Below are 12,232 nucleotides of genomic sequence, written 5' to 3' on the forward strand. Positions count from 1 at the left end.
CTCTCTGTTTCACTGCACAGCCCTGGTCCTTTGGTGAACGTTTGTGTTAGTGCGTGTGTGTGTGGGCTCTTTCGCTGCACTTGTGTGCATCGGAAACCCCCTCGTCCTCTCGCTATCGCGCTGCTCCTCCGCTCCCCTCGTTGTACGAGCGACTCTCGCCAGCAGGTGCTTCATCACCTCTCTGGTCCTGGACCACACACACGTGCAGACACACCGCGAGTGCAGTGCCAGGAGAGACAGAGGGGAGGAGTGTCTCCCTTCTCTCCCGCCATCTTCGCGTCTATTCATATTTGTCGAGAGAGTGCATTTCTACGAGCGTTGATCAGCAGGCCGATGCGCAAGTCGGCTGCAGGCAGCGGCGTTGCCAACGGCACGTTCCGCCCTCCAACGGTATGTGGTGAGGAGAGGCCGGCAGCGCGCAAGCCCAGCGCGCATCCACTGCTTCCCGCCACCTCCGCTGCTGCCGTGCCGCGCTTCATGACCGGTTGGCGAGCCCTAAGCAGCAGCAACTTCAAGCCGACCAGCTCAGGGGATACTCGCAGCACGAGTGATGACGCCGTGAATCTACATGGCCCCGCCATGACTTGTATCACCTCCACTGGCGCGCGGCGTGAGGTGGTGTACCCAAGTGGCACCTCGCACAGCGCTGGGAGTACAGTTCAAAACAGCCTTCTGGCTCACCGGCTGGCTCGACGCAGTCAGATAGACTACCACCAGCCAGAGTCAGCCGAGAAGGCGGCGGCTGCTCGGGCGCTCCAAGCTGCTACTGCAGCGCGAGAAGAGGTGGAAGAGGCCGAGGAAACCGAAGGCAGCGGAGGCCAAGGAGGCGGCGCTGCAAAGCTGCTCAGGGTGGAGGCCAGCGTTGGAGGGGTGAAAGCAGTTGCTGGCGCTCCGGCGGCTGCCGATGGCGGCACTGCAGCCGCAGCTGACAGAGGCTGTGAAGCCGCCGAGAATGAGGACGCTATCCCAGCGGACAAGATAGTCAGTCGCTACCCTGTCAGCCCCTATGGCAAGCTGTATTTTCAGGTGGAGACGGACGGTGCGACGCGGTACGAGTCTGTCGGCATCGTCATCATCGATACGGAGTTGCTCGGGGTGATGATGTACGACCGCATTGGGCGGCAGTACGGCAACCGGCCCGACCCCGGCTACCCAATCAAGCAGGAGGAGGTCGACAACGCTAAGGCGGGAAGCGTATTGAAGGTGGGCACGAAGAATGTGCTGCTCATAACGGCCCTCACGGAGGAATCCTTCCGCAGCGGCGAATTTTTTCTCCGCTCTGAGCACGACCTCCGCGTGCGGGAAGACAAGGCCAAGGCCAAGGCTGACGCTGCGGCCGCCGAGGTGGCGAAGACGCGGAAGCCCGCGATGCGGTTTGGCAACTCGCTCGGGAACAGCAGCGCCTTTGCATCCATGCTCTTCCGCCGTCGCCCCAAGGACGGGGAGACGGGCTTCGTGGTTCCCGTGGCGGGGCGTCCTAAAGTGGGCAAGAACGGCATCGTCATGGACGAACTGCGCCCGTTGCACGACCCGGATCGCGAGAAAGCGGTGGTGCTGTTCTGCGCCAACTACAGGCGCGACCTGCACGGCCGCCGGCAAGTCTCCGTCGTCGTGGATCCCGTTATTGGCGACAAGCTGCGGCCACACCAAATCATCGGTGTCAAGTTTCTATTCGACTGCATCGCGGGTGAGCGCATGCTCGGGTATCACGGCGCGATCCTGGCCGATGAAATGGGCCTGGGAAAAACAATTCAGACGGTGGCCACCATCTACACCTGTTTAAAGCAAGGCAAGCACGGCCAGCCCACGGTCCGCAAGTGCCTTGTCGTGACGCCTTCCTCCCTGGTAAAGAACTGGTGCAACGAGTTCGACAAGTGGCTGGGGGAGGGAGCGGTGAAACACTTCGCCATATCCGAGTCGACCCCGAAGGGCGACCGCATCATTTCTCGCTTCGACGGCGAGGGCGACGTCCTTGTCATCTCTTACGACCAACTTCGTAAGTACATCGGCCGCCTCTCAGGGTTGCGCTCGGTCGAGCTGGTCGTCTGCGACGAGGGACACCGACTCAAGAACGCGGAGGTGAAGACGACCAAGGCGGTGGACATGCTGCCGACGCGCAACCGCATCATCCTCTCCGGCACCCCCATCCAAAACGACCTCTCTGAGTTCCACGCCATGGTCAGCTTTGTCAATCCTGGCATCCTCGGCAATCGCGACCTCTTCGCGCGCGTCTTCGAGGAGCCCATCTCCCTCGGTCGAGACCCGGTCTGCCCAGACCATCTCAAATCGCTCGGCCGAGACCGCGCTCATTACCTCTCTGTGCTGACGCAGCGCTTCATCCTGCGCCGCACACAGTCCACCAATGAGTCCTACCTGCCACCAAAGGTGGACGTAACGGTCTTTGTGCGACTGGGAGAGAAGCAGGAGCAGGCGTACAGGAGTCTCGCCGATATCGTCGAGACTGCCGAATGCACGCCGCTGGTGCTCATCTCCGCTCTTCGTAAGCTCTGCAACCACATGGATCTCTTCCGCGACGCTGTGCACCTATCCCACCAAATCGGTAACTGCGCAGGCACGGTGGCTCAGCAGCAGCAGCAACAGCAGTCTGGACGCCGCCGCGTTCGCAGCAGCGCGCCGGATAGTCCACAAGGCATCCCTTTCTCGGTGCTGCCGAAGGGGTGTACACCGGGCAGCTTAAGCGTAGACTGCGGCAGCAAGATGCATTTTATCTCTCTTGTGCTGGACGAGCTTCGGCAAAACGGCGAGCAGGACAAAGTCGTCATCGTGTCAAACTTTACACAAACTCTCGACATCATTGCGGCACTCTGTGAATCGAAGCGGGTGGCGTACTTCCAGCTCGATGGCAGCACGCCCATCAAGAAGCGCCAGCAGCTGGTGGACTACTTCAACGTCCCCGGCTCGCAGGAGGTTGTATTTTTGCTCTCCTCGAAGGCCGGCGGTGTCGGGCTGAACCTGATCGGCGCGAACCGACTGATCCTCTTCGACCCGGACTGGAACCCCGCAAACGATGCCCAGGCCATGGGCCGCGTATGGCGTGATGGCCAGAAAAAGCGGGTCTTCATCTACCGCCTGCTCAGCACCGGGACTATCGAAGAGAAGATCTATCAGCGGCAAGTAAGCAAGCAAGGCTTGTCGGCGAACGTGGTGGACATGCAAGAAGACTCGAAGCAGCACTTCACGCTCGAGGAGCTCAAGTCCCTCTTCAAGTACAAGGCCGACACACTATGCGAAACCCACGACCTCCTGGGCTGCACAACCTGCGAGGCCGCCGAGTCCTTGGCCGCGAGCGGCCGCGGCAGTCGGGGAAAGCAGGCGGGGGAGCTTCAGATGCAGTACCGAAGGGTGGGCCAGCCGAAGAAAAAGAGTGGGCCACGCATGGATGAGTTGAAGGCGTGGCGCCACATCAGCGAGGTTGCCGCTTTCAACCTCGACAGCGTCACCCGCGCCGTGGCCAAGCGCGCGCCGTCGCTGCTGTCGTTCCTCTTTGCTGACGAGCGCGACAACACGAAGATGGCCGGGTCCGTGGCGTCGAGTCGTGTGAAAGTTGACGTGCTCCCTTTCGAAAACGACGAGGAGACTATCACGTGTGCCAGCCAAGCCGCTCTGCAGCAGCGGGAAAGCGAACTGGAGATCGAGGTGATCGACGACGACGGCGAGGAAGAGGAGGAATTGGCATCGACCGAGGAGGAGAGTGCTTAGTGGCGCCCCGCTCCCCGCCCCCACCCCTCTCTCTCTCGAGCGGCCCTCGACGAGGATGCCCTCCGCGAAGGCGTCTGATACGGGAGAGGAAGAAATCATTTTGCTCGTATACGTCGGCACCGCTTCAGGTGCGGGGCCTTTCACTATTTTGCTTATGCCTTCTCTTTGTCCTGCCTGTATGTCTGTGTGCGTCTCGTGGTGCGCATGAATCCTACTTCATCGGTCGCGCGCGGCTTCCGTTCGCCACCATCGCTTCTCCTCTCTTCTGTTTCCCTGTCCCTTCAGGCGAAGGTGATGCACGGCGCAGCTGTCTTGGGCATCTGCGCTTACTTCGTATAGGTGCACCGTCCCCCCTACCCCCCCTGCCCTCCACTCACACACGCACGTCCTTCCACGTGCCTTTGTGCTTTCCCTTTCTTTAGGGTGATTGTGGTGGAGGGGAGTAGTGAGAGCTCTCTCGCCGCATCGCTCACTATTGTGTACCTTTCTGTGAGTGCGTGTGTTTGCGTGTGTACTCATCCACCTCCCTCCCCTCCTGTCAAATAGGGAGCCGCCTCTTCTGGCGGCACAGGGTCAAGTGCCCACGACGTCAGCGATTCAGAGAGGCGCATGGCCGCTGATGTTGGCGGACAGGTCCCGCACAGCGCTGCGTCGCAGCGGCGCGCAACAGAGAAGGGGCCTGCGCCGTCCATGCGATGAGCAAAGCGGCGGCGTGGCCCGAGGCGTACCCGACTGGGCCCGTGCACTGTCTGCTGGCGGTGGTGGTGGGGAGCGTGAGCCATGTGGGAGAGACGCGCCAGACGGCGGCCGCCGCCGCGTGGGTGACTGCGAGGCGACCCGCGAGGCGGCTGGTGTGTGGGGCTCTCGAGGCAGGGGCCCTGCGCACATGACTGCTTCGCGCGACGAGGCGACATGGGCCTGTGCGGCGTGGTCAAGGCGGTGAGTGGGGGTGGGGGGACTGAGCGCGTGTGTGCTGTGCGGCAGAGACGGAGCGAGAGCGAACCGAAAGTGCACGTGTCGATGTCTATGAGAAAATCGTATGAGCTTTGCACCCTTTCCTTCGTCCATTCAGCCCTTTTTCCTCTCTGTCTGTCTGCTTGCGCGAGACAGATGTGTATCCACTCGTTTGCCCGCGCTCTTACTTTTCATTTTTATATGCTCCCCATCTTCAGCTGGCACCGACAACTCGCGCACTCTTCTCACGACGGCGATACGAAAAGTCGGTGACATGTCTCTTGGAAAGGATGCGAAGGTCAAGCCGGGGTCGCTCGCGTACTCGCAAGGTGCAAGTATCCTGACGAACCGCTACCTTAACCGCGGCACCGCCTTCACGACAGAGCAGCGCAAGCAGCTCGGCATTCTGGGTGCTCTGCCGCCGACCGTCGAGACGCTTGAGGAGCAGGTGGAGCGTGCGTGGGCGCAGCTCTGCCGCTACGAAAAGCCTATTAATCGCTACCTCCACATGATGAACATCCATGCCACGAATACGACGCTCTACTACGCCCTCGTGCTTGCCCACGTTGAAGAGCTGCTTCCCATCGTGTACACGCCGACGATCGGCGAGGCCTGTCAGAGTTTCAGCAACTATTGGGTGCGTGAACGTGGCATGTACCTGAGCAGGCACCTCAAGGGTCAGTTCGCTCAGGTGATGCATGCATCCCTCTACAGCGACGTCGACGTCATCGTGATCACCGACGGCTCACGCATTCTCGGGCTGGGCGACCTTGGCGTCAACGGCATCGGCATCAGCATCGGCAAGTGCTCCCTGTACGTCGCGGGAGCCGGCTTGCACCCGAGTCGTGTGCTGCCGGTCGTCATGGACGTCGGCACCAACACGCAGCGCTACCTGACAGACCACGAGTACCTCGGCACTCGTGAGAAGCGCCTCGATGACGCCGAGTTCTACACTCTGCTCGACGAGTTCATGGAGGCGGCGAAGGATGCGTGGCCCTCCGCTGTCATTCAGTTCGAGGACTTCAGCAACAACCACTGTTTCGACATGCTGGAGCGCTACCAGAACAGGTACCGCTGCTTCAACGACGACATCCAGGGTACCGGCGCCGTCATCGCCGCCGGCTTCCTGAACGCTGTCAAAAAGTCTGGCCTCGGCCCGCTGGAGCATCGCATCGTCGTCTTCGGCGCTGGGTCCGCCGCCGTCGGTGTGGCGAAGAACATCGCGCAGCTGGCCTCTCGTATGCACAAGGTGGACATCGCTGAAGTGCTGAAGACCTTCTACCTGGTCGACACGAGGGGTTTGGTGAGCGACGCGCGCGGCGACAAGCTGGCAGCTCACAAGTTGCTGCTGTCACGCAAGGACGTCTCGACCGAGGAGAGTCAACGGCTGAAGTCGCTCGAGGACGTCGTCGCGTTTGTAAAGCCGACGGCCCTGCTTGGCCTGGGCGGTGTCGGCCCTGTGTTCACTGAGGAGATCGTCAAGAACGTCGCCGCCAACGCTGCCCGCCCGATCATCTTCCCCCTGTCAAACCCCACGAGTAAATCGGAGGTGATGCCGGACGATGCGTACCGCTGGACCAACGGTGCGGCTATCATCGCCTCCGGCAGCCCCTTTCCAGCTTCCACCGTCAAGGGCAAGTCGATGAAGCCGTCCCAAGGAAATAATTTGTACGTCTTCCCTGGAGTCGGCCTCGGCTGCGCGCTCGCACAGCCGTCTCACATCCCGGACGACCTCCTGGTAGCCGCATCGGCGTGTCTGAACCTACTCACGACCCCGGAGCAAATGGAGTTGGAGCAGCTGTACCCGCCGCTGGAGGACATCCTCAACATCTCCGCCCACATCGCCACTGAGATCATCATGGAGTCGCAGCGACTTGGCATTGACGCGAATAAGGGCTTACCGCGTGAGAAAGAAGCGATTTTGGCGGTTGTGAAGGCGTCGCAGTGGGTGCCGCACTATCCGGAGGAGCTAGACGTCCACTTACCGTGAAGCACACCCGCTGCGCCGCCACCCGGCTGTGTAAAGCGAAAGGGATGCCTGGGACGTGCTTATTTGTGTGGCGTGCCACTGCCTAGATGCGCCTGGGCGCACACAACGCGCATCAGGCGTTCTGTGCGCCAAGGACCCCCTTCCCCTCCTCCTCCTGCCCCCCCCACTTCATTCCTTTCCTCCCATCAGACCCGCGACCACGTGTTGTTAATGTGTGCGGCATCCTCTCTGAGTCGATTTCCACTCTGTGGCGTGTCGTCTACCGCTCCGCCCAGACACGCCCCCCTTCCCTTCCCTTCCCCTCTCCCTCCCATCCTCCAGACGCCCCAATTTTTCGACTTGGCCCCACTCTTTGACCCCCTTTTTCTTCTCGACTGCATTACAGACAAGCATACGTGCGCGCGTGGGCGCGTCTGGTCTCCTCTTCTTGCTACCTGACGTCTCCCCCCTCGCACCTCCATCGTGCATCCCCCCTTCTTCGCCACCCCCACCGCGACGCGCACACGCACTTTCCCCTCACCGTCGCCTCCGACTCTCGTGCTCTCGTCACCGCCATCACCGCCTCCGGCATGGGCGACCGCTCCTGTCACGGTGGTGCGCTTGCTTCTTCGAAAACGCAGGCCCTCCCCCCTCCCCCCTATCTCTGTCTATGCGAGCCTTCGTTTCGCCCACTTTGCCTGCGTGTCTGCTGAGTGCTCTTTCCCTCAGCGCGCGGGTGTTGGACTGGCTCGCCATTCCGCGCCCTTCGTCCCCTCACTCTCTCTCTCGGACCGTTCGCCTCACCCCAGCCACCACCACCCTTACCTCTGGTCTGCACCTTTTCGCTCAGGCGCTCACAGCGAGCTTCCCCCTCCCCCTCCCCATCACGCCCTGTCCTCCACGATTTCAGATGCAGGCATGGGGGAGGGGGGCAATGGCATCGACGTGCCTCCGGCCACAATAGGCCGACTGGAGAGAAGATATGCGTGACTGGCGTCTCTTTCGGGTGTGGGTGTAGATGGGGGAGAAGGGGGGGATCTGTAGATGAGTGGGGCTTGAGCATGGAGCTCCGCGAAGCACGCGCTCTTCCCTCGCCCCCCACCCCTCTCCCTCCCTCTGTGGCAATCGCTCTCTCTCTCTTTAGGATGCCTCAGTCGATGAGCACATCGACAACGTCTTTCATCTTGTACGCCCATCGTTGCGTCATATCCCCTCCTCGAGTCATACCTTTACTTTGAGTGCTCTGTGTGTGAGTGCCGTATGTGTGTGTGTGTGTGGGCCCCTCCTCCCCTCCTGTCAAATAGGGAGCCGCCTCTTCTGGCGGCACAGGGTCAAGTGCCCACGACGTCAGCGATTCAGAGAGGCGCATGGCCGCTGATGTTGGCGGACAGGTCCCGCACAGCGCTGCGTCGCAGCGGCGCGCAACAGAGAAGGGGCCTGCGCCGTCCATGCGATGAGCAAAGCGGCGGCGTGGCCCGAGGCGTACCCGACTGGGCCCGTGCACTGTCTGCTGGCGGTGGTGGGGGGGAGCGTGAGCCATGTGGGAGAGACGCGCCAGACGGCGGCCGCCGCCGCGTGGGTGACTGCGAGGCGACCCGCGAGGCGGCTGGTGTGTGGGGCTCTCGAGGCAGGGGCCCTGCGCACATGACTGCTTCGCGCGACGAGGCGACATGGGCCTGTGCGGCGTGGTCAAGGCGGTGAGTGGGGGTGGGGGGACTGAGCGCGTGTGTGCTGTGCGGCAGAGACGGAGCGAGAGCGAACCGAAAGCCCCCTGTCCCTCTCTGTGTTGCCTGGGCACACAACGCCGGCGAGGGAAAGGGGACGAGTGACCGCAGCGGTGGCGATCTCACTCCGCAATGTGCCCCAAAATGCGCAGCAGTCGCAACAAAAGTTTGTTTTCGCTGTGCGGATCTTTGTGTGTGTGTGTGTGTGTGTCTGTATACTCTAACGCACACGCACACACACACATATATATATATATGTTGTGTTCATGCGCGGCGCGAGCCAAGCGGCGCACACTACCAGAAGCGAAGCGCTGCAAGGAATCTCAGCAAACGCCCCCACGGCACCTTTTCGCGATGATAATGTGCCCCTCTACGCAGTCTTTCTCAGCCGCCCTTGCTAGCCGCCACCACGTACTCTGTTGGCCATCCATGGACCTTTTTGGATCCCCCGTCCCCCCACGCGCGCGGGCACATGAGAGAAGATGACTCTGAGGAGTGACAGAGTGAGCGCGCAAAAAAAAATACGTTGGTCTTGCAGGGGGTGGAACGTGCGAGGGAGGGGAAGGGTCGAAAGGGGAAGAGGGGAAAGCAGGAAAATATGAGGGGCTTGGTTGTTTTCTGCGCGCCCACTAAGAGCCGTCCATCGTGCCGTGTCGCCACCGACCTCACCCTCTGTCGTCCTCTTCCCTAGCGCACTCGCGCAGCGGGCTGGAGACGAAGATTCAGTGTGCGGGTGTGACCCAAAGACAGCATGCGTGCCCCAGCTCACCCACCTACCACCTCACCTCTCCACAGAGGGCTTCGTCGCAACAATGGGTGTCCAGTGCACGTCTCTACCTCCCTTGCTTTGTCGTCCCCTCCTCTCTCCCACCCACCTCCTCCATGCATGAGCACTTGCACATCGGCACGCTCGCGCGGCACACGCAGCCGTACCTCAGGCGCTTTCGCTATCCGTTACATCTTTATCTTTCCGCATTGTCCTCTGCCCTTCACACTTATCTCTTCCCTATTTTTTTTCGCGGTCGCATCACCGTTCTGTCGAGTGTCTCCATCTCAGCATTTCCTTCGGTTGTGTAGCGGTGCGTCTCCGTTGGTGTGCTGCAGCCCTACCCACCCACCCCCTCCGTCCCCTTTCCCGGCCCTTCTCTCTCTTTCTCTCTTTCACACACACACGCACTGTCCCCTCACTATTTGGGACAGGCTGTGACGTGTACAGGCACAGGGACAGTGAGGCTTATACAAACCAGCGCCGCCGCCACCCACTCATTTCTGCCGAAACCTTTTTTTCCCCCGACAGCCAACTCCTCTTGGCCCCTCCCCACTCCGCGCGCGCTTGTGTGTGGGTGTGTGCCACGTCAACCTCGAGGGCCACCCATAAGGTCACCGTGACCATCCCCTCTCCCTCTCCCCCTTTCCTCTCCTTCACGACATCGCCCTTACCGGGTCCGTTTGCCGAGTATGCTGGCCAAGTCGCTCGTACACCTCATGGAGGTGTCGAGGCGCCCTGTGCGTGGTGTCGATTACCTTCGCAACCGCTTCACCAACAAGGGCACCGCCTTCACCGCTGCGGAGAGGAAGCACATGAACGTGGAGGGGCTGCTCCCGCCGTCCGTTGAAACCCTCAACGGCCAGGTGGAGCGTTACTGGGATCAGCTGAACCTCCTCAACGAGCCCATCAACCGCTACCAGCTGCTGCGCAACGTGCAGAATACAAACGTCACCCTCTACTACGCTATTCTCACGCGTTACCTGAAGCAGACGCTTCCAATCGTGTACACGCCGACGGTCGGCGAAGTATGCCAGCGCTATGGTGACCTCTATCAGAAGGACCACGGACTCTACCTCGACGTCGCGAGCAAAAATAACGTGAGGAAGATGATACATAATCTTCGCAAAACAAACGTCGACGTCATCGTGATCACCGACGGCTCACGCATTCTCGGGCTGGGCGACCTTGGCGTCAACGGCATCGGCATCAGCATCGGCAAGTGCTCCCTGTACGTCGCCGCGGGTGGGGTGAAGCCGAGTCGTGTGCTGCCGGTCGTCATGGACGTCGGCACTAACAACAGCGAGCTCCTCAACAGCCCTCTTTACCTTGGCTTGCGCAAGCCGCGCTGCTCTGACGCCGAGTTCTACACTCTGCTCGACGAGTTCATGGAGGCGGCGAAGGATGCGTGGCCCTCCGCTGTCATTCAGTTCGAGGACTTCAGCAACAACCACTGTTTCGACATGCTGGAGCGCTACCAGAACAGGTACCGCTGCTTCAACGACGACATCCAGGGTACCGGCGCCGTCATCGCCGCCGGCTTTCATACAGCAGTGAAGCTGAGTGCGATTCCAATGGAACAGCATCGCATCGTCTTCTTTGGCGCTGGGTCCGCCGCAACGGGCGTGGCGGAGAGCATCGCGCAGCTCGCGGCAGAGACAGGGGCGAAAAAAGAAGACATCAAGAGGAGCACCTTCTTCGTCGACTCGAAAGGCATGGTGGCCATCAACCGCGGCGATAAACTAGCCAAGCACAAGCTGGAATGGGCCCGCACCGACATCCCTGATGAAGATATTGCCAACCTCAAGACACTAGATGACGTCGTGCGGTACGTGCGGCCGACGGCGCTCATCGGCCTCGGCGCCACCAGCAACGCCTTTTCGCGAGAGATGGTGGCATTTATGCACGCCTACTGCCCACGCCCAATCATCTTTCCGCTCTCAAATCCATCGAGCAAGGCTGAAATTCTGCCAGCAAACGCCTACAAGTGGACGAACGGCGACGCGATCGTCGCCTCGGGCAGCCCCTTCCCCGAAACAGTCGTCAACAACCGCACGCTGCAAGCATCGCAGGGCAACAACCTGTACATCTTCCCCGGTGTGGGTCTCGGCTGCTCCATTGCTCAGCCGCCGTACATTCCACAGGAGGTGCTGGTGGCCGCAGCAGGCTGCCTGAGCACACTGGCCGTGCAGGAAGGCCACCTCGCTAAGGGGCTGCTGTACCCGCCCATCGAAGACGTACGACGTGTGTCGCGTGAGGTGGCTGTGGCGTGTATCCAGAAACTGCAGGCCATGGGGCTGGCCAAGGCGGGCCTACCCGACAACCGCCCAGACCTGCTGAAGCTGGTCGAAGACGCCTTCTGGGCACCACAGTACATGCCCGAGGCGTACTACCTGGAGAAGGAGTTTATTCGCTGAGACAAGGTGAGAAAAGATCAGAGGAATCGCGGAGCCGCGGGGGGGAGGCGACGCGGGCCCTGTGCCCTTTCGCCGCCTTCGTCCCCTGTACCGAACCCATCCGACTTCACATCCTCACACGGTGACGGGCCTCTCTCTGTGTCGCTTCTCCCTCCCCCCTACGTGTTCGCCGCTCTCCCTCGCACAGCGCTTATTCTTGCGTGTCCTCCTCGCCCATCTCTTTGCGTATTCTTTTTCTTTGCTCTCTCTCTCGCTCGCTCGCTCTTAGCAGAGAAACAGATAGACAGGCGGTCGGAGAGTCACGCGGAAGCGATGCATACACACACACAGGCACGTCCCCGAAGGCTCCGATGCGGGCGTGATCGTGAACTCGATGAGAAACGCCGCCTCTCCTCGTCTATTTGTTTGTCATCGTATCTTTTCCCGCTGAGTGAAGCGAAGACGAAATTTACACTCGCACCGAATAGCGCACGGGATACACGACGTGTGTGGTACATCTTGAGGCGGCGAAGAGGGGCCGACTCACCCACTCCTCCTTACCTTTCCTTTGGTCTTCCGCTTATTGTTGCTGAACGCACAGCCCCAGCCAGCCAGCCCCGTTCCGCGCAGCAGCGCTGATGCGAGGGTGCAGCAATCGCTGAATGCATGACATAGCTGAATATTATATTATATATATATATAA

At 60.8% G+C, this 12,232-nt stretch overlaps 1 protein-coding gene across 1 annotated transcript; it reads left to right on the forward strand.

The window, feature by feature from the left end:
- Positions 1-333: 333 nt before the first annotated feature.
- On the forward strand, positions 334-3,720 carry LSCM1_05025 (uncharacterized protein; the record flags this gene model as incomplete). The annotated part of the gene is made up of 1 exon (XM_067322503.1): positions 334-3,720. One exon carries the CDS (start codon positions 334-336, stop codon positions 3,718-3,720), a length of 3,387 nt encoding a protein of 1,128 aa, XP_067178366.1.
- Positions 3,721-12,232: the final 8,512 nt, after the last annotated feature.

Source organism: Leishmania martiniquensis, chromosome 24 (assembly GCF_017916325.1).
Source record: "Leishmania martiniquensis isolate LSCM1 chromosome 24, whole genome shotgun sequence".
Classification (NCBI taxonomy): domain Eukaryota; phylum Euglenozoa; class Kinetoplastea; order Trypanosomatida; family Trypanosomatidae; genus Leishmania; species Leishmania martiniquensis.